Source organism: Mobula hypostoma, chromosome 3 (genome assembly GCF_963921235.1).
Source record: "Mobula hypostoma chromosome 3, sMobHyp1.1, whole genome shotgun sequence".
NCBI classification, from domain to species: Eukaryota; Metazoa; Chordata; class Chondrichthyes; order Myliobatiformes; family Myliobatidae; genus Mobula; species Mobula hypostoma.
This window is the reverse complement of record NC_086099.1, coordinates 139,415,432-139,439,897: the sequence shown is the minus strand read 5'-3', so window position 1 is coordinate 139,439,897 and position 24,466 is coordinate 139,415,432. Positions and strand designations below refer to the sequence as shown.

The 24,466-nt window shown below is 41.6% G+C and overlaps 1 protein-coding gene across 1 annotated transcript in view; it reads left to right on the top strand.

The window, feature by feature from the left end:
- The first annotated feature begins 22,299 nt into the window (after positions 1-22,299).
- Positions 22,300-24,466, top strand: part of scin (scinderin) — a 205,283-nt gene continuing 203,116 nt past the window's right edge. The window contains exons 1-2 of the mRNA XM_063043782.1: positions 22,300-22,765; positions 22,851-23,005. Coding sequence (XP_062899852.1) covers positions 22,573-22,765; positions 22,851-23,005 — 348 coding nt within the window. The 5' untranslated portion in view covers positions 22,300-22,572. The remainder of the gene's footprint in view (positions 22,766-22,850; positions 23,006-24,466) is intronic.

Genomic DNA, 24,466 nt, shown 5'->3' with positions numbered 1-24,466 from the left:
TAAAGACGTGTGGTGGAAAATGTGCTGACAAAGATCCTACAAGAGGTAGTGAATATGGCCCGGTACATCACTGTAAAACCCTCCCACTCATTGATCACATCTACATGAAATGTTGCCATAGAAAAACAGCATCCATCATCCAAGATCCTCACCACCCAGGCCGTGCTCTTTTCTCACTGCTGCCAGCAGGTTGAAGGTACAAGTGCCTCAGGACTCTCACCACCAAGTTCAAGAAGAGTTACTAACCCTCAACCATCAGGCTCTTGAACAAAAGGGGAAAGCTACACTCATTTAAGGACTGTTATATTATTACTTCATGCAGGTCTATAGATTTGCTAAGTATACCCGCAGAAAAAGAATTCTAGGGTTGTATGTGGAGACGTGTGTATTCTGATAATAACTTTTACTTCAAACTTCAGTGGGCTCGGCTATTGAAATGTGATCTTCTTAACTTAGATATTTTTTCTGTTGTTACGCTCCCATGTGCAGTAGAGGCAAGTTTACTCTAATCACAGCAATCACTTTAATGAGGCCACACTGATAGTCTGAATTGTACCCTTGCCTGTAACTTTTATTAGATGTTAATTAAGGTCAGTCATACAATTAGGTTTTGTCTCTTTTTTTCCCAGAAGATACTTTGATCTCAGAAGTCAGGCAGAGCCATGGTAGTAGGGGATTCCATAGTGAGAGGTACAGATAGGGGTTTCTGCGGCAACAGGCGGGATTTAAGGATGGTGTGTTGCCTCCCTGGTGTCAGGATCCAGGATATCACAGACCAATTGCAGGGTATCCTCAAGGGAGAAGGTGATCAGCCGGAGGTGGTGGTGCATGTCGACACAAATGACGTCGGGAAGAAGAGGAGAGACAGTTTGCAGTGTGACTTCGGAGAACTCGGAAGAAGGCTGAAAAGCAGGACCTCCAGCGTGGTTATCTCCGGTTTGCTTCCAGTTCCTCGTGCTGGTGAGGGCAGGAACAGGGAAATAGGGGATCTGAATGTGTGACTGAGGAGCTGGTGTGGGAAGCAGGGATTTAGATTCTTGGACCACTGGGATCTGTTTTGGGGTAAGAATGAATTGTACAGAAGGGACGGGTTGCACCTTAACAGACAGGGGACCAGCAGTCTGGTAGTCAGGTTTGCCACTGCTACACCGGTGTGTTTAAACTAAGTAGTGGGGGCGGAGGGGAGGGGACGAAATGAAAATATAAGAATGGAGTTAAAGGGAAAGAGAGAATAAGAAAAGTTAAGAAAGACAACAGAATTAAAAGGGCAGAAAGCTCAGGAAAGGATTGGAGAGTATGGCCAAGTGCAATAGAAATCGATATGAAAGGTAAGGGAAGTAAAAGTATTACTTTAAAAGGATTAAAAGTATTATATATGAATGCACGGAGTATAAGAAATAAAGTGGATGAGCTTGAGGCTCAGTTGGAAATTGGCAAGTATGATGTTGTAGGAATAACAGAGACATGGCTGCAAGAGGACCAGGGCTGGAAAATGAATATTCAGGGTATACATCCTATTGAAAGGACAGACAGGTTGGCAGAGGGGGTGGGGTGTCTCTGTTGGTGAGGAATGAAATTCAGCCACTTGCGAGGGGGAACATAGAATCAGGAGATGTAGAGTCAGTATGGATAGAACTGAGAAACTGTAAGGGCAAAAGGGCCCTGATGGGAGTCATCTACAGGCCCCCAAACAGTAGCCTGGATATGGGTGTAAGTTAAATCAAGAGTTAAAATTGGCACGTCGCAAAGGTAATACTACAGTTGTTATGGGGGATTTCAACATGCAGGTAGACTGGGCAAATCAGGTTGGTACTGGACACCAAGAAAGGGAGTTTGTGGAATGCCTCAGAGATGGATTCTTAGAGCACCTTGTATCAGGGCCTACCAGGGAGAAGGCAATTCTGGATTTAGTGTTGTGTAATGAGCCAGATTTGATAAGGGAACTCGAGGTAAAGGAACCATTAGAAGGTAGTGACCATAATATGATAAGTTTAAATCTACAATTTGAGAGGGTGAAGAGAAGATCGGAAGTGTCAGTATTACAGTTGAACAAAGGGGACTATGGACCCATGAGGGAGGAGCTGGCCAAAGCTGGCCAAAGGAAGAAAGATTCTAAGGGCAGTAAGGGGCGACCATGGATGACAAGGGAAGTCAAGGACAGTATAAAAATAAAAGAGAGGAAGTACAACATAGCAAGGATGAGCGGGAAGCCAGAGGATTGGGAGACTTTTAAGGAGCAACAGAAGATAACTAAAAAGGCAATACGGGGGGAAAAGATGAGGTACGAAGGTAAGTTAGCCAAGAATATAAAGGAGGATAGTAAAAGCTTCTTTAGGTATGTGAAGAGGAAAAATTAGTTAAGACCAAATTTGGGCCCTTGAAGACAGAAACAGGTGAAATTATTATGGGAAACAAAGAAATAGCAGACGATCTGAACCGGTACTTTGGATCTGTCTTCACTAGGGAAGACACAAACAATCTCCGAGATGTAATAGTGGCCAGAGGACCCAGGGTAACAGAGGAACTGAAGGAAATTCGCATCAGGCAGAAAATGGTGTTGGGTAAACTGATGGGACTGAAGGCTGATAAATCCCCAGGGCCTGATGGTCTGCATCCCAGGGTACTTAAGGAGGTGTCTCTAGAAATTGTGGATGCATTGGTAATCGTTTTCCAACGTTCTATAGATTCTGGAATTTTTTGAGCATGTAACTATGAAAATGGACATGGGAAAGCCAGTGGATGTAATGTACCTGGACTGTTTGAAAGCCTTTGATAAGGTCCCACATAGGAGGTTAGTGACCAAAACTAGAGCAAATGGTATTGGGGGTAAGGTACTGACATGGATAGAAAATTGGTTGGCAGACAGGAAACAAAGAGTAGAGATTAATGCGTCCTTTTCAGAATGGCAGGCAGTGACTAGTGGGGTACCGCAAGGCTCGGTGCTGGGACCGCAGCTATTTACAATATACATTAATGATTTAGATTAAGGGATTAAAAGTAACATTAGCAAATTTGCAGATGACACAAAGCTGGGTGGCAGTGTGAAATGTGAGGAGGATGTTATGAGAATGCAGGGTGACTTGGATAGGTTGGGTGAGTGGGCAGATGCATGGCAGATGCAGTTTAATGTGGATAAATGTGAGATTATCCGCTTTGGTGGCAAGAACAGGAAGGCAGATTACTATCTGAATGGTGTCAAGTTAGGAAAAGGGGAAGTACAACGAGATCCAGGTGTCCTTGTTTATCAGTGTGACGAAAGACCAAGTTATCAGAAGGTTGATGCTGATGAGAGAGATAAGAGAGACAAAGAGAGAAGCATTCAAAATGTTAATGAGAGAGAAGAGAGATTAACGAAAAGAGACACAGTTCCAAGTATTGGCAGACTGGTTGCTTTGAACCTGAACTGTTTGAAGTTTGATGGACAGGCCATACCCCAGCAGGGAGATAAAAGGAACAGGTTCGCTAAGGCACGACAGACACCACGAGATCACGAGGTAACGAGACCCTGGAAGTGCGGTGTGCCCCCACAAGTTGGTGAGAGTTTGGAGGTCTGATCGCGGGACTGACCATAGACGCACAGGGTGAAAAGGTATGATCGGTGGGAACCTGGTGTGTGTGTCCGCCCTTGCCTGGGTGCCGAGTTCACCGCGGAAGAACGATCGTATCCGGACCGGAGGGGTCACAGTTGGTGACCTCAGAAGACATTAAAAGGGCTCGCCCGAAAGCTAACTGCGAGGAACATCAAAGGTCTGTCTGAATCCAATTTGCATATTCGCTCTCTCTCTCTCTCCAACGGCACAACAGCGATTGCTGCGAATGGTACTCAGCTGAACTGAACTCTGCATCACTTGAGACTGATCATTTTACCCCTAGACTGCGATAGAGCTTCATTGATTCCTATTATCCTAGTTCTGTGTACATGTGTGTTTTATCATTGCTAACCTGTTGCATTTATATCCTTACGATTAGAGTACTGGGTTACCTATTTCTTTAATAAAACTTTCTTAGTTCCAGTAATCCAGTCTCCAACTAAGTGCTCCATTTCTGCTGGTTTGGCAACCCAGTTACGGGGTACATAACATCAGTCACTGAAAGTAAGCATGCAGGTAGAGCAGGCAGTGAAGTAAGTTAATGGTACGTTGGCCTTCATAACAAGGGGAGTTGAGTATAGGAGCAAAGAGGGCCTTCTGCAGTTGTACGGGGTCCTGGTGAGACCACACCTGGAGTATTGTGTGGAGTTTTGGTCTCCAAGTTTGAGGAAGGACATTCTAGCTATTGAGGGAGTACAGTGTAGGTTCACAAGGTTAATTCTCGGGATAGCGGAACTGTCATATGTTGAAAGATTGGAGCGACTGGGCTTGTATACACTGGAGCTTAGAAGGATGAGAGGGAATCTGACTGAAACATATAAGATTATTAAGAGATTGGACACGCTAGAGGCAGGAAACATGTTCCCGATGTTGGGTGAGTCCAGAACCAGAGGCCACAGTTTAAGAATAAGGGGTAGACCATTTAGAACTGAGTTGAGAAAACACTTTTTCACACAGAGGGTTGTGGTTCTGTGGAATGCTCTGCCTCAGAAGGCAGTGGAGGCCAATTCTCTGGATTCTTTCAAGAAAGCGTTAGATAGAGCTCTTAAAGATAGCGGAGTCAAGGGATATGGGGAGAAGGCAGGAAAAGGGTAGTGATTGTAGATGATCAGCCATGATCACAGTGAATGGTGGTGCTGAATCGAAGGGCTGAATGGCCTACTCCTGGACCTATTGTCTATGGTCTATTGTCTATCTCATTTATTCCAGTTGTATTGAAGACTGACAGACTGCTGCTGAGCTCTGTTTCATTTTACACAGAGATTAAGGAATTGATGCTTGTTATAACAGTCAAAATACTCTGACTTAACCATTGCAGTCTGAAAATATCACAGATTTGTGAATTATATTGTACCTTCCTATGTCCTTAGTAGTTAATATTAAATTCTTACTTTTCATTGTTTACTGTTGAGCTGCAATGACAAAATGTTACAGTCAGAGAGTCATAGAAAATTACAGCACAAAACCAGGCCCTTCGGCCCATCTAGTCCATGACAAACCATTTAAACTCCCTATTATCATCAACCTGCTCCGGGCCCATACCACCCAAAATCCTAACATCCAACTTCTCTTAAATATTGAAATCGAGCTTGCAAGTACCACTTGCACTGGCAGCTCATTCCACACACTTGCAACTCTCAGGGTGACAAAGTGACACCTCATGTTCCCCTTAACTTTTTTACCTTTCATCATTAAGCCATGACCTCTAGTTGAAGTCTTACACAACCTCAGTGAAAAAGATCTGCTTACATTTACCCTATCTATACCTGTCATAATTTTGTATACCTCTTTCAAATCTCCCCTCATTCATTTACGTTCAGGGGAATAAAATTCTAACCTATTCAATCCTTCCTTATAACTCTGGTCCTCTAGTCCTGGTAACATCCTTGTAAATTTTTTTCCGTACTCTTTCAACTTTATTTACATCTTTCCTGTAGGTAGGTGACCAAAACTGCACACAATACTCCAAATTATGCCTCATCAATGTCTTACACAAATTCAACATAACATCCCACCTCCTGTACTCAATACTTTGATTTCGGAAGGCTAATGTGCCAAAAACTTTCTTTGCCATTCTAACTACCTGAGATGTCACTTTCAATGAATTGTGTACCTGTATTCCCAAATCCCTTTGTTCTACCACACTCCTTAGTTCCCAACCATTTACTGCGTAAGGCCTACCCTATTTGGCCCTACCAAAGTGCAACACCACACACTTGTCTGCGTTAGATTCCATCTGCCATTTTAATGCTCATTTTTCCATCTGGTTCAGATCCCACTGCAAGCTCTGACAGTCTTCCTCACTCTCCACTACACACCTAATCTTGGCATCATCCAAAAATTTGCTGATCCAGTCAACCTCATTATCATCCAGGTCATTGGTATAGATGACAAACTACAACAGACCCAGCACCGATCCCTGCGGCACTCCACTAGTCACAGGCCTCCAATCAGAGAGGCAGCCATCTACTACCTCTCTCTGGCTTCTCCTGCAAAGTCAATGTCAAATCCAATCTACTATCTCATGTGGAATGCTGAGCGACTGAACCCTCACGGCCAACCACCCTTGTGGGACGTTGTCAAAAGTCTTGCTAAAGTCCTTGCAGACAGCATCCACTACCTTGCCTTCATCTTCTTTCCTGGTAACTTTCTCAAAGAACTCTATAAGTTTTGTTGGACTTAGCATACCAGACATGAAGCCATGCTGACCACCCCCAATCAGTCCCTGTCTATCCAAATACTCATTCCTCCAGTCCCTTCGAAATCCTTCTCACTATTTATAGACTCACCGGCCTATAATTTCCTAGTTTATTTTTAGAGTCTTTCTTAAACAGAGGAACAGCGTTAGTTATCCTCCAAGTCTCTGGTACCTCACCTTGAACTTTAGATTTGTTTAGGGTCAACTAATATCTGAACGCACTCCTACAAAGTTGCATGGGACATTATGCTATTTACCCTCTCACAGGTACCCTGTTAAAATAAGATGTTGTTGTTGATTCCATCTGTTATGTCCACTAATTACTAATTGTCCATGGTTAATTCACTGTCAATCACTGAGTTACAGAAGGAAATGATTGCATATTTATCAATATATATACAGATGAAGCTGTAAATTGTGTTATTCTATGTTTTTCTTGGTATCATGGTTTTGGAAAGATGTTTCAAAGGTTCAAGGGTTTCAAAGGTACATTTAATGTCAGAGAAATGTATACAATTTACATCCTGAAATACCTCTTCTTCGCAACCATCCATGAAAACAAAGGAGTGGCCCCAAAGAATGAATGACAGTTAAATGTTAGAACTCCAAAGCCCCCCCACTGAGCTCACCCGTCCCACACGTCAGCAACAAAGCAACAATCCCCCCTCCTCCACCAGCAAAAAAATGCATTGGCAGCCACCACCAAGCACTCAAGCATGCAGCAAAGCATCAGCAAAGACACAGACTTGCAGTACCCCAAAGACTACTTGTTTGACAAACCACAGGGAGAAAGGGATGTCTTCGTTTCACAGCAAGAGGGGAGACGTAACAAACAACTTGCTGATCTACAATGTTAAAAGTCCGTTGTATCACTTTTTCAGAGCTCTGTGCTCAAAGAATTTGGGTCCCCGGACACACACAGCTAGCAGCCAGCTCGCTGCTTTCAATCTTCCAATCTTCCATATCCCATGACACACCGGCTTCCTGCAGAGGCACCGACCTTCAGTCCGCCCATCTCCAGAGCCACAAGATCCTGAAACTCTGAAGGCGACCTAATCTCTTAGGCTGCATACATGGCATATCGAATAACGGCCAGTCATGGAACCCCGAGAGTGTGTCCCATTCCCGCAAAGAACCAAAGTCGGAATGGATGTCAAGAGTTCAGTGATGGATGAAGGAATTCAGATACGTGGAGAGACTTGTGAAGCTGTCTTTTTTTCAATCATGGGCCAGAAGAGTTAGTGGGAGACCTATTACTGATGTTCCAAACATATGTTAAAAGGAATTTTTGATAGAGAATTTAGAGAGAAATTTTATTTCTGGTAAGTGGGACACTAATCATGGATTTTAAAATAATGCAAAAGCATTAGAAGGGAATTGGAAAGAATTAGAACCTAAAACAGCACAGCACAGTACATCCCCTTTAGCCCATGATATTGTGCTCCAATATTGCCCTCCATTTTTCTATCCTCTATGTGCCTAACTATCAGTTTCTTAAAGTCTCTACTAACACCCCTAGCAGAACATAACCTGGGGAAGAGATGTGTTTGATAATTCTTGGCACTATTTCCCTATGTTTATAAGTTATTTGCTTCACTTAATTCTGATGAATGCAGTAATCCAGATCTGATTCTGAATCAGCAGAAATTGCAGTAGTCAGTCATGATTGTACATTGTATATTTCCTATATTTCATTGATTTATATTCCAACATAGATTTTTTAAAACATATTTAAAATATCCTGGAAATTTCACATTGAAAAATAAGATGGTTGGATATTTTCTAGGCAGGAAAATGCAGTTACTGCAGTGTTTATAGTTTTCATTACGCAGCTAAACTAAGGACACTGATATTCTAAATTATCACATTGATATCCTATAATTAATATTTTCAAATGCTGTATTAGTTCTTTCAATTGCATAACACAATCTTAATTTTATTCAAGCTGCTATCTTTTGGGATTAGTTCCTGCAAATCATTAGTCTTGCTGGATTAAAATTTACAGCCCATAATTTAGCAAGTAATGATCTACATTTTACACAAGTGATAAGTAAGTCATTATGCAATACAGGAGGGACTAATCAAACCTGACCGGAAATAAAATGAGAGTTTACAGAAAGCAATAAAAATGATTCCAGGAACATAGCACTCAGGAAGATACTTGTGGGTTGAATATTGCTGGATCAAATTGCAGTAAGCCCTCCTGTCAGTGGTTCATTTGAGGAATATGAAAATGCACTATGAAGAAGAACTAGCAGAACAAAGAATGTAATTTGGAGCATCAGGGGATTTTTCTGGATTCACATCCATCCGAAGTGCATCTGAAGTTTTGGTGTCAAGAACACAACCCTTACTGAGGCTGTAAAATCATTTTTTTTACTAAATTAACATAATCTCACTATCCTGCTTTCATCCCATTACCTGCATCTTCCTCTGCTTCAAATATTGGTGTTAGTATTGGTATTGGTATTAGCTTAATATTATCACATGTACCAAGATATATTGATAAGCTTGTCCTGTATACTATTTGTACCAATCAAATTACTACAGGATGCATTAAGGTAGAATAAAGTAAAGCAAAAACAATGCAGAATAAAGTGTAAAAACTTCCAAAAAATGCAATGCAGATAAATGATAAAGTCTCTAACGTAGAATAAATTGAACAACAGTCCACAAAAGTATATTTTTCAGAAAGAAATATTAAGCAGAAGTTTTAGGCTTATGATGACAAAGGTGGGACAAAGAAGCCAGCGTAAGGAAGGGGCAAACATTTTAGCAAGATAATTCCAGGCATGGAGCCTGTTGGATTCAACTGTATAATTGTTATTTCTTTGTAGTTTAACTTTCTTATGCTTGTTTGTATTTTTATATAGTTATCTATATACATGTAATTGTTCGGTGTGTTTTTAACAGTTGCAGTCCCCTTTGTAACATTTCAGGAACTTCTTAGTTTCAATGGCGGCTATTGCAGTACTTTAATAGGGGCTATCTGATTGGTTAATTCAAGTAATGGAATTTGAATGGTATTTATTGTCATCAGCAGTCTTGTATAAAAAGACCATACCACCTTAGCTGTCTCTCCCTCCATTTTCTTAGTTCTTATAACACTTAGTAAACAATCATAAGCAACAATTTTTATGGCTCAATCTTGACTTCCAAAGAATCTTGGGTCGCGAAAACATCAGGATAAAAGTGATGGATGAAACATAAGAAAGAAAAATTTTAAAAGAATACTTGAAATACAGGGTAGGAGTGACAAGGAAGCTGGGAGAGACTGCAATTATAAAGACTACTAAGACCAAGCAAAGAATAATAGTCTGGATGGAAGGTTTTACTAAATGGGACATTAATCCAGGAGATATGTGTTCCATAAAAAAACAACCAACATAATAAACTTGAGAGTTGTTTAGAGAGATCTGGGCTGAATTGTAACTCTTAATTGTAGCAAATTGCACTTTGTCTGTTTGACATAATAGTCAAAGGAAATACTATTCAGAACCTTAATATCTTCAAACTACTGTACTTTATTAAATCAGCACTTCTTTACTTTTATATTCAACTCAAGTAAATGGGAAGCGGTTCCTTGTTAAGAATAAATCTTACCCCAATGATCAAAAGCAACACAAACAAAACGCTGGAGGAGCTCAGCAGGTCAGCCAGCATCTACGGAAGGGGGAAGATGCCAAAATAAACAGGTGATGGGAAGGATAAGAGGTTAGCTGGAAGGTGATAGATGAAGTCAGGTGAGTGGGAAAGGTCAAGGGCTGGAGAAGAAGAAATCTGATAGGAGAGGAGAGTGGACCACAAGAGAAAGGGAAGGCTGAGGAGACCCAAGGGGAAGTAATAGGCAGGTGAGAAGAGGTGAAAGGTCAGAGTGGGGAATAGGGCTGGGAAGAATTTATTGCCGGAAGGAGAAATCGATACTGATACCATCAGGTCAGAGGCCACCCCAGACGGAATATAAGGTGTTGCTCCTCAAACCTGAGGATGGCCTCATTTTACCATAAGATGAGGCCCTGGACCAACACATCGTAAAGGGAATGGGAATCCAAATTAAAATGTTTGGCCACCAGAAAGTTCCACTTGTAGTGGATGGTGCGGAGGTGCTCGAGGAAGCGGTCCCCCAATTTGTGATGAGTGATCAGTTTGTCCTCCTCCTAAAATGTTGCCCAGCATTATATTTGTAACGAATAAACAACTATTAATCTATAGATTATAATTACACTTAAAATAGCATATGTCTTTTCCTTCCTTGTTTATACGATTACAATTCCCTTCTGTGATCAAAGTTACATTAACATCTGCTGAAAAACTGGTCCTCATTTTGCATAAAGTTCTGGTGCTGTCTTGAATGAGGCAAGGATTTAGCTACTAGTTTTGACAAGGATTTTTGTAAGATACAGTTACTGGCTCATCTGAAATCAAGCCTATTTGACTTTAGATTACAATGAGCATGGGAGCATATTATATTGAGCATTACTGGACTGAATGGCTGCTACATTAATCAAAATTTTTAATATAAAGTAGAAAATACTGGGAATAATAAGCAAGCCAACAACATCAATGAAAAGTTAATGATTCACTTTGATGAGCCTTCAAGATTTGTGCTTCATTAACTCTGCTCAAGTTCATATTGAAGTTTTAATCTTCCAGTCTGATTCTGGTCCCTTCACATCCTTTTGTTTCAGTACATTCATGGATGTACTGATTTTTTTTCCAGTTCAGATACAAACCTTAAAGTGTCTCTAATTGCTAATTTCTATGGTTCCCAACTTTCAAGTGGCCATTCCCCAATTTATTCCTTTCCTTTCTCAACTTAACTACCTCCGTAATAAAAGCAGAAAATGTTGGAAATACTCAACAAGTCAGGCCACAGCTGTGGGAAAAGAAACGGATTTAATATTTCACGAGAACACCCTTTGCAAGAACACATGATTATCTCTGTTTCTCTGCTTATCTTCGCACAGATATGGTGCGACCTGTTGAGTATTTTCAGAATTTTCTGCTTTTATTTTAGATTTCATGTACCTGCACCTTGATTGAGTAAAGAATCATGAAGTCAAACGGTGTGGAAGCAGGCCCATTGAATGTACTCGTCCATGCTGACAGTGTTGCCAGCTTTTGGCTTACAGACGTTGGAACCTCACTCATCTTTGTACTTATCTAGATGGCTTTTAAATGTTGCTAACGATCCTACTGAGCTTCCCTCAACAACTCATTCCAAGTACGCCCCACCATTTGCAGGAAGAATCCACCCCTGATGCCCCTTTTAGATCTCTTACCTCTGATCTCAAACCTATGCCTCTTTGTTTTTGTTTGCATTCCCTCCCTGGGAAAAAGACTATGATATTTCACCCTGTCTATGCCCATCATGATCTTCTATGCAACTATCAGGTCACTCTCATTCTCCTATGTTCCATGAATAAAGTCTTACCCCATGAATCCTCCTTTTACCTCCGGCATTCGGTTGAGGCAACATTCTGGTAAATCTTCCCTGCATTCTTTCTAGTTTAATAGCATCTTTCCTGTAACAGGGTGACTAAAACTAAATGCATTCTCACCAATGCCCTTTCAAACTACAACCTGCCTTCCCAACTTCTGTGCTCAATTCCCTAATGGTGCAGGCCAACATGCTAAATGCTTTCTTCTGCACCATATCTGTCTATGACACTGCTTTCATGAACTATTCACTTGCTCTCCTTGGTCCCACTGCTCCATAACACTCCCCAAGGCTCTACCATTCACTCTGTACTTCCTATACTGGTTTGATCTTCCAGAATACAAAGCCTCTCATTTATCTAGATTGAAAATCATTTCAATCCACAGCCCAAATACCGAGCTGATCAGGATCTCCCTATAATTATTCCTAACCTTCTACACAATTTTCAACAGCATATATTTTAGTATCATCTACAAATGTACTAACCATGCCTTGCACATTCACATTTTAAATGATTTATATACATCACAAACAACAAAGACCCTTGCACCAGCCGAGTTCCTGGGGCACACCACTAGACACAGGCCGCCAGACCGAAAAATAACCCTCAACCATCACCCTCTGCTTCTTCCCACTGAATCAATCATGTATCTTATACACTATCTCTCCTGGAATCCATGCAATCTAACCTTCCAAATGTGATCTGACCAATGCTTTATAAAACCTCAGCATTACATCTTTGTTTTTTATATTCTTGTCCTCTTGAAATAGAAACATAGAAACATGGAAAACCTACAGCACAATACAGGCCCTTTGGCCCACAAAGCTGTGCTGAACATGTCCCTACCTTAGAACTACCTAGGCTTACCCATAGCCCTCTATTTTTCTAAGCTCCACGTATCCATCCAGGAGTCTCTTAAAAGATCCTATCATTTCTGCCTCCACCACCACCGCTGGCAGCCCATTCCACACACTCGCCACTCACTGCGTTAAAAAACTTACCCCTGACATCTCCTCTGTACCTACTTCCAAGCACCTTAAAACTATACCCTCTCATGCTAGCCATTTCAGCCCTGGGAAAAAGCCTCTGATTATCCGCACGATTAATGCCTCTCAATATTTTGTACACCTCTATCAGGTCACCTCTCATCCTCTGTCACTCCAAGGAGAAAAGGCTGAGTTCACTCAACCTATTTTCATAAGGCATGCTCGCCAATCCAGGCAGCATCCTTGTAAATCTCCTCTGCACCCTTACCATGGTTTCCACATCCTTCCTGTAGTGAGGAGACCAGAATTGAGCACAATTCTCCAAGTGGGGTCTGACCAGGGTCCTATATAGCTGCAATATTACCTTTCAGCTCTTAAACTCAGCCCCATGATTGATGAAGGCCAATGCATCGTATGCCTTCTTAACCGTGGAGTCAACCTGCGTAGCAGCTTTGAGCAGCTTTGAATGAATGCTAACATTGCACTTACCATTTTTACCACTGACTGAACCTATAAGTTAAACTTTAGAAACCCTGCACTGGGACTCCCTAGTCCCTTTGCTGCTACCAATTTCTGAAATTCCTCCCTGTTTAGAAAATAGCCTGTGCTTTCATTCTTTCTTCTGAAGTGCATGACCATACACTTCTTTATACTGTACTTCAACTGCTACTTCTTTGCCCATTGTCCTAATCTGTCCCTAACTGTTTTAATTTCCTCAGCAGAACATCTTTCCTCATTCTTCCTACGTTGCTAGTACCCACAAGGACCACAACACTGGGTCTTTCTCCTCCAGATGAGATAAACCCATGTACCAGCAGACAACATAGCTTTTGCATCTCTCAAGAGAGAACAGTGTGTATTCCCCTGACTATACTATTAGAAATTGCAACTACATTTTTTTTCTTACCCCCATCTTGAATGGCTCCCTGAACCATAGTGCCATGGTTTGGTTGCTCATCCTTCCTACACCACACACTCTCAGCTCACAGCGAGCAACAATCTTGGACAAGCTGAAGGGCTGTGACTCCTCCAGCACTACCTCTTGGATTCCTCTATCTGCCTCTCTCATAGTCACGCCCTCTTGTCCCTGATTACAGACTGAATTTAAAGCAGTTAATCTAATGGGTGTGACTTCCTCCTGAGATACAGAGTCCTGGAAACTCTCTCATCCCAGATGCAGGGCAACGTTTGAAGCTCAGATTCAAGATCATCAACTTTCAGCAACCGGCACTTGCTGCAGATGTGGTCACCAGGAACCACAATGGAGTCCACCAACCCCCATGCTATGCAGCTCTTACACATCACCTGATCCCACATCCTCGCCCTATTTAAGTAGCTGTAAGTTGGTAGTTTTTTTTTTGGTTAACAACTATATATAAATAAAATCTTTCCTGTTCTTTCTTGCTACTCACCTCCTTGCCAAAGCATCTCTAGCCAAAGACTCAGGCCTCAGACTTACAAAATGGCACTCCAAAACTGGCCTTCAGGATCTCTGCCCCCACCTTTCTTCAACAAAGCCTCAGTAGCACTCTAACTCTGTTCACTCACAGTATAGTGCAATACTTTAATAATTATCACAACTACAACAATATGTTAGCAACCAAACAAATAAATAAATAATGCAAAAATGAAGTAAAATAATGAGGGAGTGTCCATGGATTCATGAACCTTTCAGAAATCAGTTGGTGAAGGGGAACAAGCTGTTCCTAAGACATTGAGCGTGCCTCTTCTGGCTCCTGTAGTAATGAGAGAAGATCACATCCTGGATGGCAAAGTTCCTTAAGAATGGATGCAGCTTTCTTGAGGCACTGGCTTTTAAAGATGTTCTCGATAGTGGGAAGTCTAGTGCTCATGATGGATAAATATGTGCTGTCTTGAATCAGACTACGTCTCTCCAAATGTTGAAAGATCCTGTCTATCGGAATCTTCTCAAGCAAATCACCCACCACTTATGTCAGATTCACCATCCTGTAGTTTCCTGGCTCATTTTTGCTACCTTTTTAAATCAATTGTATCACATTAGCTAACCTTCAGTCCTCTGAAACCTCACCAGAGTTTAAGCAAAAAATCTGCAAGGGCCTCCCTGCATTGGTCTCTAGTTTCTCACAAGGTTTTAAAATGCACCAGGTCAGATCCTTGGGATTTATCTACTTTAATACATCCAATATCTCCTCTCTAATAATTTTATGTGGTTCAACACAACATAACTAATTTATCCCATTTTTTAGCTTCTTTCTTAGTGTCATTTCCTTTACAGTAAAACTGAAGAAGATTTTTTGAATCTCTCCCATTTCTTTTGTTTCCACACACAAACAGTCATGCTGATCTTTAAGTGCACCTATTACCTTCCTAGCCACCTTTTTACTTTTGATATACCTACAGAATCTCTTGGTGTTTTGTCCTGCCTTTTTTATCAGATCCCCCTCATATCTTCTTTTTACCTTCCTAACTTCTCTCTTAAGGTTTAATTCTGCTCCTATGTATTATGGTCTTAAGTACACACCTGTATTTTATGTAATCATCAACAGATTCACTAGTTTTCAAATACTTATGTGCAGTGTATGCCTCCCTTTTTTTCCTTTAACCAGAGCCTCAATATCTCTAATCAACCAGGGATCCTGAACCTGCCAGCCCTGCCCTTCACCCTAACAAGAACATACAGGCCCCAAATTCTTGATATCACACTTTTAAAGGCCTCCCAATTGGCAGACACTCCTTTTCCTGCAAAAACTTTTGCAATAACATCCAGTGTTAGAACCTTCCCAATAGCTTGATAATTTGCTCTGTCCCAGTTCAGCACATTAACCTGTGCACTGGTCATATCCTTCTCCATAACTATTTTAAAACTAATAGAATTATGGTCATGGAACCCAAAGTGCTCACCAATAGACATTGCTGCTACTTGCCCAAAATCATTTCCCAACAGCAGGTCCAATGTTGCACCCTGTCTAATAGTTCCCTCTATGTATCGATAAAGGAAGTTTTTCTTGGACTTATTTCACAAATTCCACTCTGTCCAAGCCTGTTACCGTCATGGTCCAGATCGGGCTCCCTTTAAATTTACTATGTTTGTGTTACGATCCGGACTATTGACTCCCTGTTTCCCTTTGGTTCCCTGTTTTCCCGTGTCCCTCGGGCTTGGTGATTGGAGGCAATTTACTAAAATTAATATAAGTTAACCTCACAAGATGTGTCTGGCATTTGGATCCGTTCCCAACGCCCCCCACTGAGACAGTTATGCTATGGTTGGCTCAGCCAATATTCGGGAAGTTAAAATCTCTCATTAATACTATCCTATTGTGTTTATAATTATCTGCAATCTCTCAATTTATCTACTCCATCAATTCCTGCTGAGGTTAAAGTTCAAAGTTTAAAGTAAATTTTATTATCAAAGTACATATATACAACCCTGAGATTCATTTTCTTGTGGGCATACTCAACAAAGCTATAGAATAGTAACCATAACATAGTTTCTTAGTCTTGCTGACATTGAGTGAGAGTGAATGTGAATTTCAGGGATCCTATAACACAAAACCCTTCAGAATGACCAAACATTCTCATTTCTAAGTTCTATTCTTATGCCCTTTTTGGATGATTCCCTCAAGAATATCTTCTGTAAGAACTATTGCTATGGCTCTTAACAATGCAAGAGAGCAACTCCTGTTTTACCTGCGCCCCTGTCACAGCTGTAGCATCTGTATCCTGGAACACATGGTCATGCTCTTTTCTCAGTCATGTTTTTGTCATAGCTATATTATCCCAGTCCCCACAGCAAATCCACACCCTGAGTTTATCCGCTTTATCTGACATCTCTTGCATAAATTAAGTTTAAACCAGTGGTCTTTCTGCTCCCTTTAATATACTGCCTCCAACCACGGCCCTGATGACCTTGGACGCCTCCAGACCAGTAACACAACTGTCGCCATCTCTGCTTCCAATGACCGCGAGCGGATCCGGACCCCAGATTCCACCACTAATGCCAGTTCCTTTGAACACGAATGCCTTAAGACTGCAAATTGACCAGCCTCCAGATTCAGCTCCAGCCTGGACCTCAACAGCCAGCATCTCGATGCCAAGACTTCCCTCACAGCCGCTGGGCCCCCAGGCTCCCCTTCCCTCAACACCACTCTCCAACCCTGGGTCTCTTAGGCTCCACTGTCATTCCTTGGGTGCTCAGAGCCTCCATCTTCCTCCCACCCTACTGTCCCTGAACACCCCAACTCTCCTTTCTCTTCTGGCACCACCAACACTTTTCCACCCTTAATCCTTGCTACGTCTTACTATTTCTTTCCACCTCCCCCTCTCTGCGGCAGAACATTCTGTCTTCAGGGCCTTATCTTTGTCTCCCTTAGCCTGCGCCTCCATGAGTTCTGTGCCCGCCATGATGTTGAGCTCTTCTTCCATCGCCTCCATCTCTGAGCCCACTTCTTTGGCAAGAATTCCACACCCCACACTGATGACCCCTTCTCTCATCTTCAACCCTCCTCCTTTTCTTGCACACCCCACTATAGTTCTCTGCCTGCTCTGGATCTTTTCATCTTGAATTGCTGATGAGACATCAACTGCCTCAACTTCAGAACTTCTCTCTCCTCCTCGAATCCTACCCTTCTGAATGCACTACACTCTACTCTCTCTGCGCCAATCCCAATCTTACCATCAAGATTACAGACAAAGAGGGTGCTGCTGTAGTGTAGCAAACTGACCACTACCTTGCTGAGGCCAGGTAGTAACTCTCAGATATCTCCTCATAACTACACCTTGAAGAGGACCCCACTCCAGACCATCAGAAAACTGTCTCCAACACCATCACTGACCTCATCAACTCTGGAGAACTCCCATCCACTGCCACCAAACCCATAGTTCCTTTACCCTGTACTGCTCGCTTCTACCTCCTACCCAATATCCACAAACCGGACTGTCAGTGAGGGCCAATTGTCTCTGCCTGCTCCTGCCCCACTGAACTCGTGTCCTCATATCTCGACTCCATTCTATCCCCATTGGTTCAGTCCCTTCCCACATATATCTGTGACACTTCTCATGCTCTCGATCTCCTCAGTATTTTCAACTCCCTGGCCCTGACCACCTCATTTTCACCATGGATATCCAGTCCCTATACACTTCTATCCCCTATCAAGAAGGCCTTAAAGCTCTCTGCTTCTTTCTCAATGAAAGAACCAACCAGTTCCCCTCCACCACCACCCTCCTCCATCAGGCAGAACTAGTCCTCAACCTCAACAATTTTTCCTTTGGCTCCTCTGGCTTTCTCCAGACTTGAGGGGTAGCCATGGGCACGTGCCTGGGACCCCAGTCTCTTGTTTTAAAAGCTATTCCCTTTTCTCAGTTCCTTCATCCCTGCCACATATGATCCCAGGATATGGTTTTCATTTCAGTGATGTCCTCCTTCATCAAAGAATGGCGCTTTCCTTCCTCCACCATTGATGCTGCCCCACTTGCACTGCCTCCATTTCCTGAACGTTCATGCTCACCCCATCTTCCTGCCACCTCAACAGTGGTAGAGCTCCTCTTGTCCTCACCTACCACCCTATGAACCTCTGCATCTAACACATCATCCTCCATAACTTCCACCATCTCCAAAGACATCCTGCCATCAAGCATCTTTACCTTCCCCCTCCCATCCATTTTCCACAGGGATCGCTCCCTTCATGATTCCCTTGTCCATTCATCCCTCTCCACTAATCTCCCTCCTGGAACTTATCCTTGCAAATGGCCAAAGTGCTACACCTGCCCCTACACCTCCTCTTTCACTTCCATTCAATGCCGCAAACAGTCCTTCCAGGTGAGGCAACACTTCACCAGTAAATCTGTTGGGGTTGTCTATTGTGTCCATTGCTCCCATCGCGGCCTCCTCTACATTGGTGAGACCCATTGTAAACAGGGGGACTGCTTTGCTGATCACCTGTGCTCCATCCACCAAAAGCAGAACTTCCCAGCAGCCAAACATTTTAATCTTGATTCCCATTCCCATTCCGACATGTCAGTCCATGTCCTCTTCTTGTGTCATGATGAGGCCTCCCTCAGAGTGGAGGAACACCACCTTGTATTCCATCTGGATAGCCTCTAGCCTGACAGCATGAATACTGATTTCTCCTTCTGGTAAAAAAAAATTCCTCCCCTCTTCTTTATTCTCTGCTCTGGCCTCTTAACGCTTCTCACCTGCCTATCACCTCCCCCAGGTTTCCCTCCTCCTTCCCTTTCTCCTATCATCCACTCTCCTCTCCTATCAGATTCCTTCCTTTCCAGCCTTTTACTTTTCCTACCCACCTGGCTTCACCTATCACCTCCTAGCTATCCTCCTGCCCCTCCTCCTACCTCTTTATTCTAGCATCTTCCCCCTTCATTTTCCGTCCTGTAAAACCGTCTCAACTGAAAAGTCAATGGTTTATTCATTTCCATCGATACTGCCTGACCTGCTGAGTTTCTCCAGCATTTTGTGTGTTGCTCTAGATTTCTAGCATCTGCAGAATTTCTCATGTTTAAGATTCACTATGTTCCTGTCCATTCTGAATGACCAATTTGCTTTCAGCAGCAATAGTGTTATCCCCTAATTTCACATCAGCCACTCTATGGTTCAGGGCCCCTCACTATTTCCTTATCCTGCTCTATCTCTCCCCTTTTTTCTCTTTCCATATTTAGAGTTAGGCTGTCCACAAACTTCAGTTATCAATTTGAAATGTTAACCATGATCTATCTCTTCAGTGGATGCTGCCTGACTTGCAGTGCTTTTCCATCATTCCCTTTTTATTTCAGCATTCATGCCATTCCTAAAAATACCTTAACTATAATTTTTGATACACTTAATTTTACAAAAGTTATTTTCCATTCCTCATTTTCACTTACTGTCTTTCTATATATCTGTTCCAATATCATCTCTGTTTCCAGTTTCTTTTTTATTTCGATCAGAATACCCTTCCACTTTGGCCAAAAGGACTTAAGACCATGTCCCTCAATTAAAGCATGGTCTCCTGGTCCTCACCTTTCATTCCACTTATTTCTCTGAATGAGTCACTTGTGGCTATTTCCAACTCTTCTGTTATGATGCCATGCTCTTCTTTCCTTTGTAATCCCATCCCCTACAGGATTCCAAAAGGAGTATTCCCTTCACAATACCCTGGGGGAAAAAGGCAATATTATTCTGTTCAGAGTAGGAAATGTTATGAATAGAGATAGCTGTGGTATCCAAAGCTCCATGGATTTTGAGAAGACAAACAGGAAGAAGTTGTTTCCTCTGGAAAATTATTTAATGGCCAGAATTGGAGATATAGATGAATTGACAAAGGAAGTAGAGCCGGCGTTCCCAACCTTTTCTATGTCATGGACCACTGCCATTAACCGAGGGTTCCATGGACCCATGGTTGGAAACCCCAGAGGTAGAGGTAAAAAATGAAAACAATTTATTAAATTTCTTTCCAAATGGAAATAAATTCTTTTTTCTCCCATTATGTTCAGAAATAAGTAACTATTTTGTAGATAATGTAATGTAGATAACGCAGTTGATTATAAACTTAATTCTAGAAGTATGGAAGCATGGGACTGAAATTAACAGTTCATTCAAAGATGGCACAGACATTAAAGCTGAAGTCAAAGTAAATATATTACTAAAGTACATATATGTTGTCGTATACTACCTGGAGATTCATTTTCTTGCAGGCATCAAGAGGAAGAAAAGAAATACAATAAAAAAATTTTAAACTATCTCGAAACAAAGACTGACAAACAACCAATGTGCAAAGGCAGACAAACTGTGCAAATATAAAACAATAATACTGAAAAGATGAATTGTAGAGCTGGTAGTTTGTGGAATCCATTCAGAATTGAGGTAGATGAAGTTATCCACGCTGGTTCAGTGCCTGATGATTGTAAGGTAATAAATGTTCCTGAACCTGATCGTGTGGTATTAAGACTCTTGTACCTCCTGCCCGTTGCTAGTAATAAGAAAAGTGCACAGCTTGGGTGGTGGGGGTCCTTGCTGGTGGAGACTGCTTTCCTGTGGTAGAGCTCTATGTAAATGTGCTCAGTGGCAGGAAGAGCTTTGCTGGTGATATCGACAGGACTGTATCCACCATGTTCTACAGACATTTCCATTCCTGTGCATTGGTGTTGCCCTACCAGGCTATGATGCAACCAGTGTGGATACTCTCTACAGTGCCTCTACTGAAGTTTGACAAAGTTTTATGTAACATGCCAGCTTTATAGTAATAGCCAAGTGGCATTATGGCCTGATGGGCCAAATGACCTTCTTCTATGCCTTAGTGTTTTATCCCATGATTTCTATATTCACGTATTTTGAGTTAAGGCAAAATTATTTTCACTTCCATTAGTAAAAGAAAGCATACAATTATCACATCAATAAACACAATGTGGTGTCCTGCAAATGAAATGGGAAACATAGACCAAGCCTGCTATAATTTCCATTTGCAGATTCCCTGGAGGATTTCAAGAGTTCACATTTCAAAGTAAATGTATTATCGAAGTATATAGTTGTCACTATATACAACCCTGAGAATCACTCTCTTGTGAGCACTCACAGTAAAAACAGTCGAATCATGAAGAACTGTGTATAACGAGGCAAACGCCCAATGTGACAAAGGCAATAAACTGCAAACACAAAAAGAAAATAAATAAAATTATAATAAGCGATAAATACTGTATCTAGAAGATGAGAGGAAGAGACATTGAAAGTAAGTTCATAGGTTAATTCCCAAGGTTGTGGGAAATAGCAGGCAGTCTAAGCAACTGACTAGGTCTTTGTATATAACAAGGAACCCACTAGAAATAAGAATCCTAAACTGCATTTATGAAGAAGATAACACTTTAACATTCACTTAACCTCTCAGTAAGGAACAATGCGAGGTTGAGGTCCAAATTTATTGAGTGTTACCGTCAAATTTTCTTTAGTGTTTTATGCTGATTAACCTCTTCAATAAGTTGCTAAGCAAATGAATTAACCCTTTTGTTCCAACTTCACATTCTGTCTTTACAATTCATGTTGTCAGTATGATTTTCATTTGCACAATTCACCTTCTTTTACACATGTCAGTCTTTGTCTGCTTATGTACAGTTTTTCATTAAATTCTACTGTATTTCTTTTTTCCTGTAAATGCCCACAAGAAATTGAATCTCAAGATAGTATATGGTACATACGGTAGACTTATTTTGATAATATTAAGGCAGAAATCTGATAGCAAGTCACGTTAACAATGTTTATTAGTTTAGAGTAAGCAATGGTATTCACGAAATTTAAGGACTGAATAACTGCATAACTGTTACTGGATTTTGCCAACAACTTAAATACCAGAGATTATAAAATTTATTCACTAGAACCACAGGAATTCAGCACTCCAATGTTCTTCATTTTACAACATTTCTGCATAATTTCTTCTAAGACCTGGTACACAGTCCAAGATAGATTCATTCCAGTAAATATCTAATCCAGAACGTAACGTCCTGGCCGCAAGGCTGCACTTGATTTATTCCTCCAAAGCTGCTGTCTGACCTATGATCTGTGATCTATCATACAAGCTAAGAAAAGTTAGTTTCAGCAGAGTTTGTTAAATCCCGTTTTAGCTTCAGTAACGCGTTGGTGCCTTTATTTCAAGAGTCTCCTGGGCGACCATATTAGCTGATCGATTGGAGCATAAATGAGTTAGTTTAAAGCAGCAATATTGCAGAGAGCAGTTCAGTTCCGGATTTGCCAGGCTGTGTCATAGACACGCCCATTCGCTTAACCCAGAAATACTACAGTTTGCTCGCAGTTGCGTCGAGACCGAAGTTTGCTGTTGCAAAGAAGGAGTTCTGTCGCTGACAGCGTCTCCTTTAGACATTTCGTGGAGAGAAAGATGGTGCTGTACCACAAAGAGTTTGAAAATGCTGGAAAGGAGCCCGGAACCCAGGTCTGGAGAGTGGAAAGCTTGGAGCTGGTGCCTGTTCCGAAAAGTTTGCATGGCAGTTTCTATGTAGGAGATGCGTATCTGGTGATGCACACCATCGTTGTAAAAAACAACTTCTCATACAATCTGCATTTTTGGTTAGGTGAGGATATTAGTCTGTTGATGAATATTATGCTTTGTAATCAGCCTGGGCTGGAGTAATGTTAAACTGATTTATTTTTCCCCAGGCAAGGAGTGCTCTCAGGATGAAAGCAGCGCCGCTGCGATCTTTACTGTGCAGATGGATGACTATCTGTCAGGGAAACCGGTGCAATACCGAGAGATTCAAGACCATGAATCCAACACTTTTGTCAGCTATTTCAAGGACGGACTGAAGTACCAGGTAGAAATTGTAGTGTTTCCTAAATATGCAGAGGCCACTCTCTTCTTAAATACTTGTTGTTTTTCTTTTTGCTAGTTCGCTGGTGCTCCCAGCTTTATCTCTCGTGCCGATGTTGTACGCCTCACCTATTGGAAGTGCTAAAATCGCTCTTCTAAATATATTGACCGGCAAGTGATGAACAAGTAATATTCACCATTAAAGTAACAGTTGTGCGTGAAAGTTGACACAACTGGATAAAGCATTAATTTCCGTTTCTCGGACCATCATTTGCATTTCTGTCTTGTACGTTGTCAAGTTTCATGAGTGAGGTGGAATAATTAGAGCTGGTTGCGTACTTCACATACTTCCATACAACGTAGGAGGCCATTCGGCTCATTAAGCTACTGTTGACTCTCAGAGCAGTCCATCCATTTCATTTCCCCTATCCCTACTTCCCTCCAATGCGTTCATCAACTCCTGCATTGAATCCACCAACACTAGGGGCAGATTACAATTAGCTTCCAACATACATATGTTTGGGATGTGGGAGGATGTCAAAATACCCGTGGAGAATGTGCACACTCCACAAAGAGAGGATTGGCTCTAGGCTGCTGGAGCTGGGAAACTGCAAAATAAACCCTGTTACACAACATAAGTAGGGACCATCACACACAGGCCTGGTCCTGTCTTCACCAAATAGCCATACCCATATATAGTGTTTGCTACTTTTAGCTTTCTTTAACTCTGTGATAACAGTAAGATTGATCAATAGTAAGATTTAAGTAATTCTGACCCATTGATTTTAAAATGGTCGAGAGTTTCCATGAGAAATTCATCTGAGCTTTTTAGAAATACATCCTGAAGCTCAGATATGATCAATTCTGCTGATATAAGTGACTAAAGCTTAATATTTTCTGCTCTCTGGATTTTCTCACTTCAGTCTTGTAACTTGTAATCTCAACCTTACAAGGTTGCACAGAAAGGGCTCCTTTGTCCATCGTGGTCATGCTGATCCCATCCATGCTAATCCCATTTTGCAATAATTAATCAGTAGCTTTCAATGCTTTGGTAATTTGAGTGCTTGCGTAGATATTTATTGAATATAAGAGCACTAAGTTCCACTAATATATGGGAACTGTGTTTCAGATTCCTCTGAGTGAAATAAATTCTTCCTCTGATCCACTCCAAATCTTTCCCCATTAACTTCAACCTATGCCCTCTAGCTTTTAACTCCTCTAGTATGGGGAAAGATACTGTGTCAATCAATGCTCTTTGTAATTTTTGTATACCCCTTTCAGGTCTCTCTCAGCCTCCTCAAGAAAACAAAGAAAGCCTTTACAGTCTCATAATAAGTGAAATGTTCCATCACAGGCAACATTCAGGAGGATCTCTTCCTCCTGTCCACTCTTTGATGGCACAAACCTGCTCTCAGCATTGTCCACATTCAGTTTTTTACTAACATTTTGACAAGTTGTAGCATCT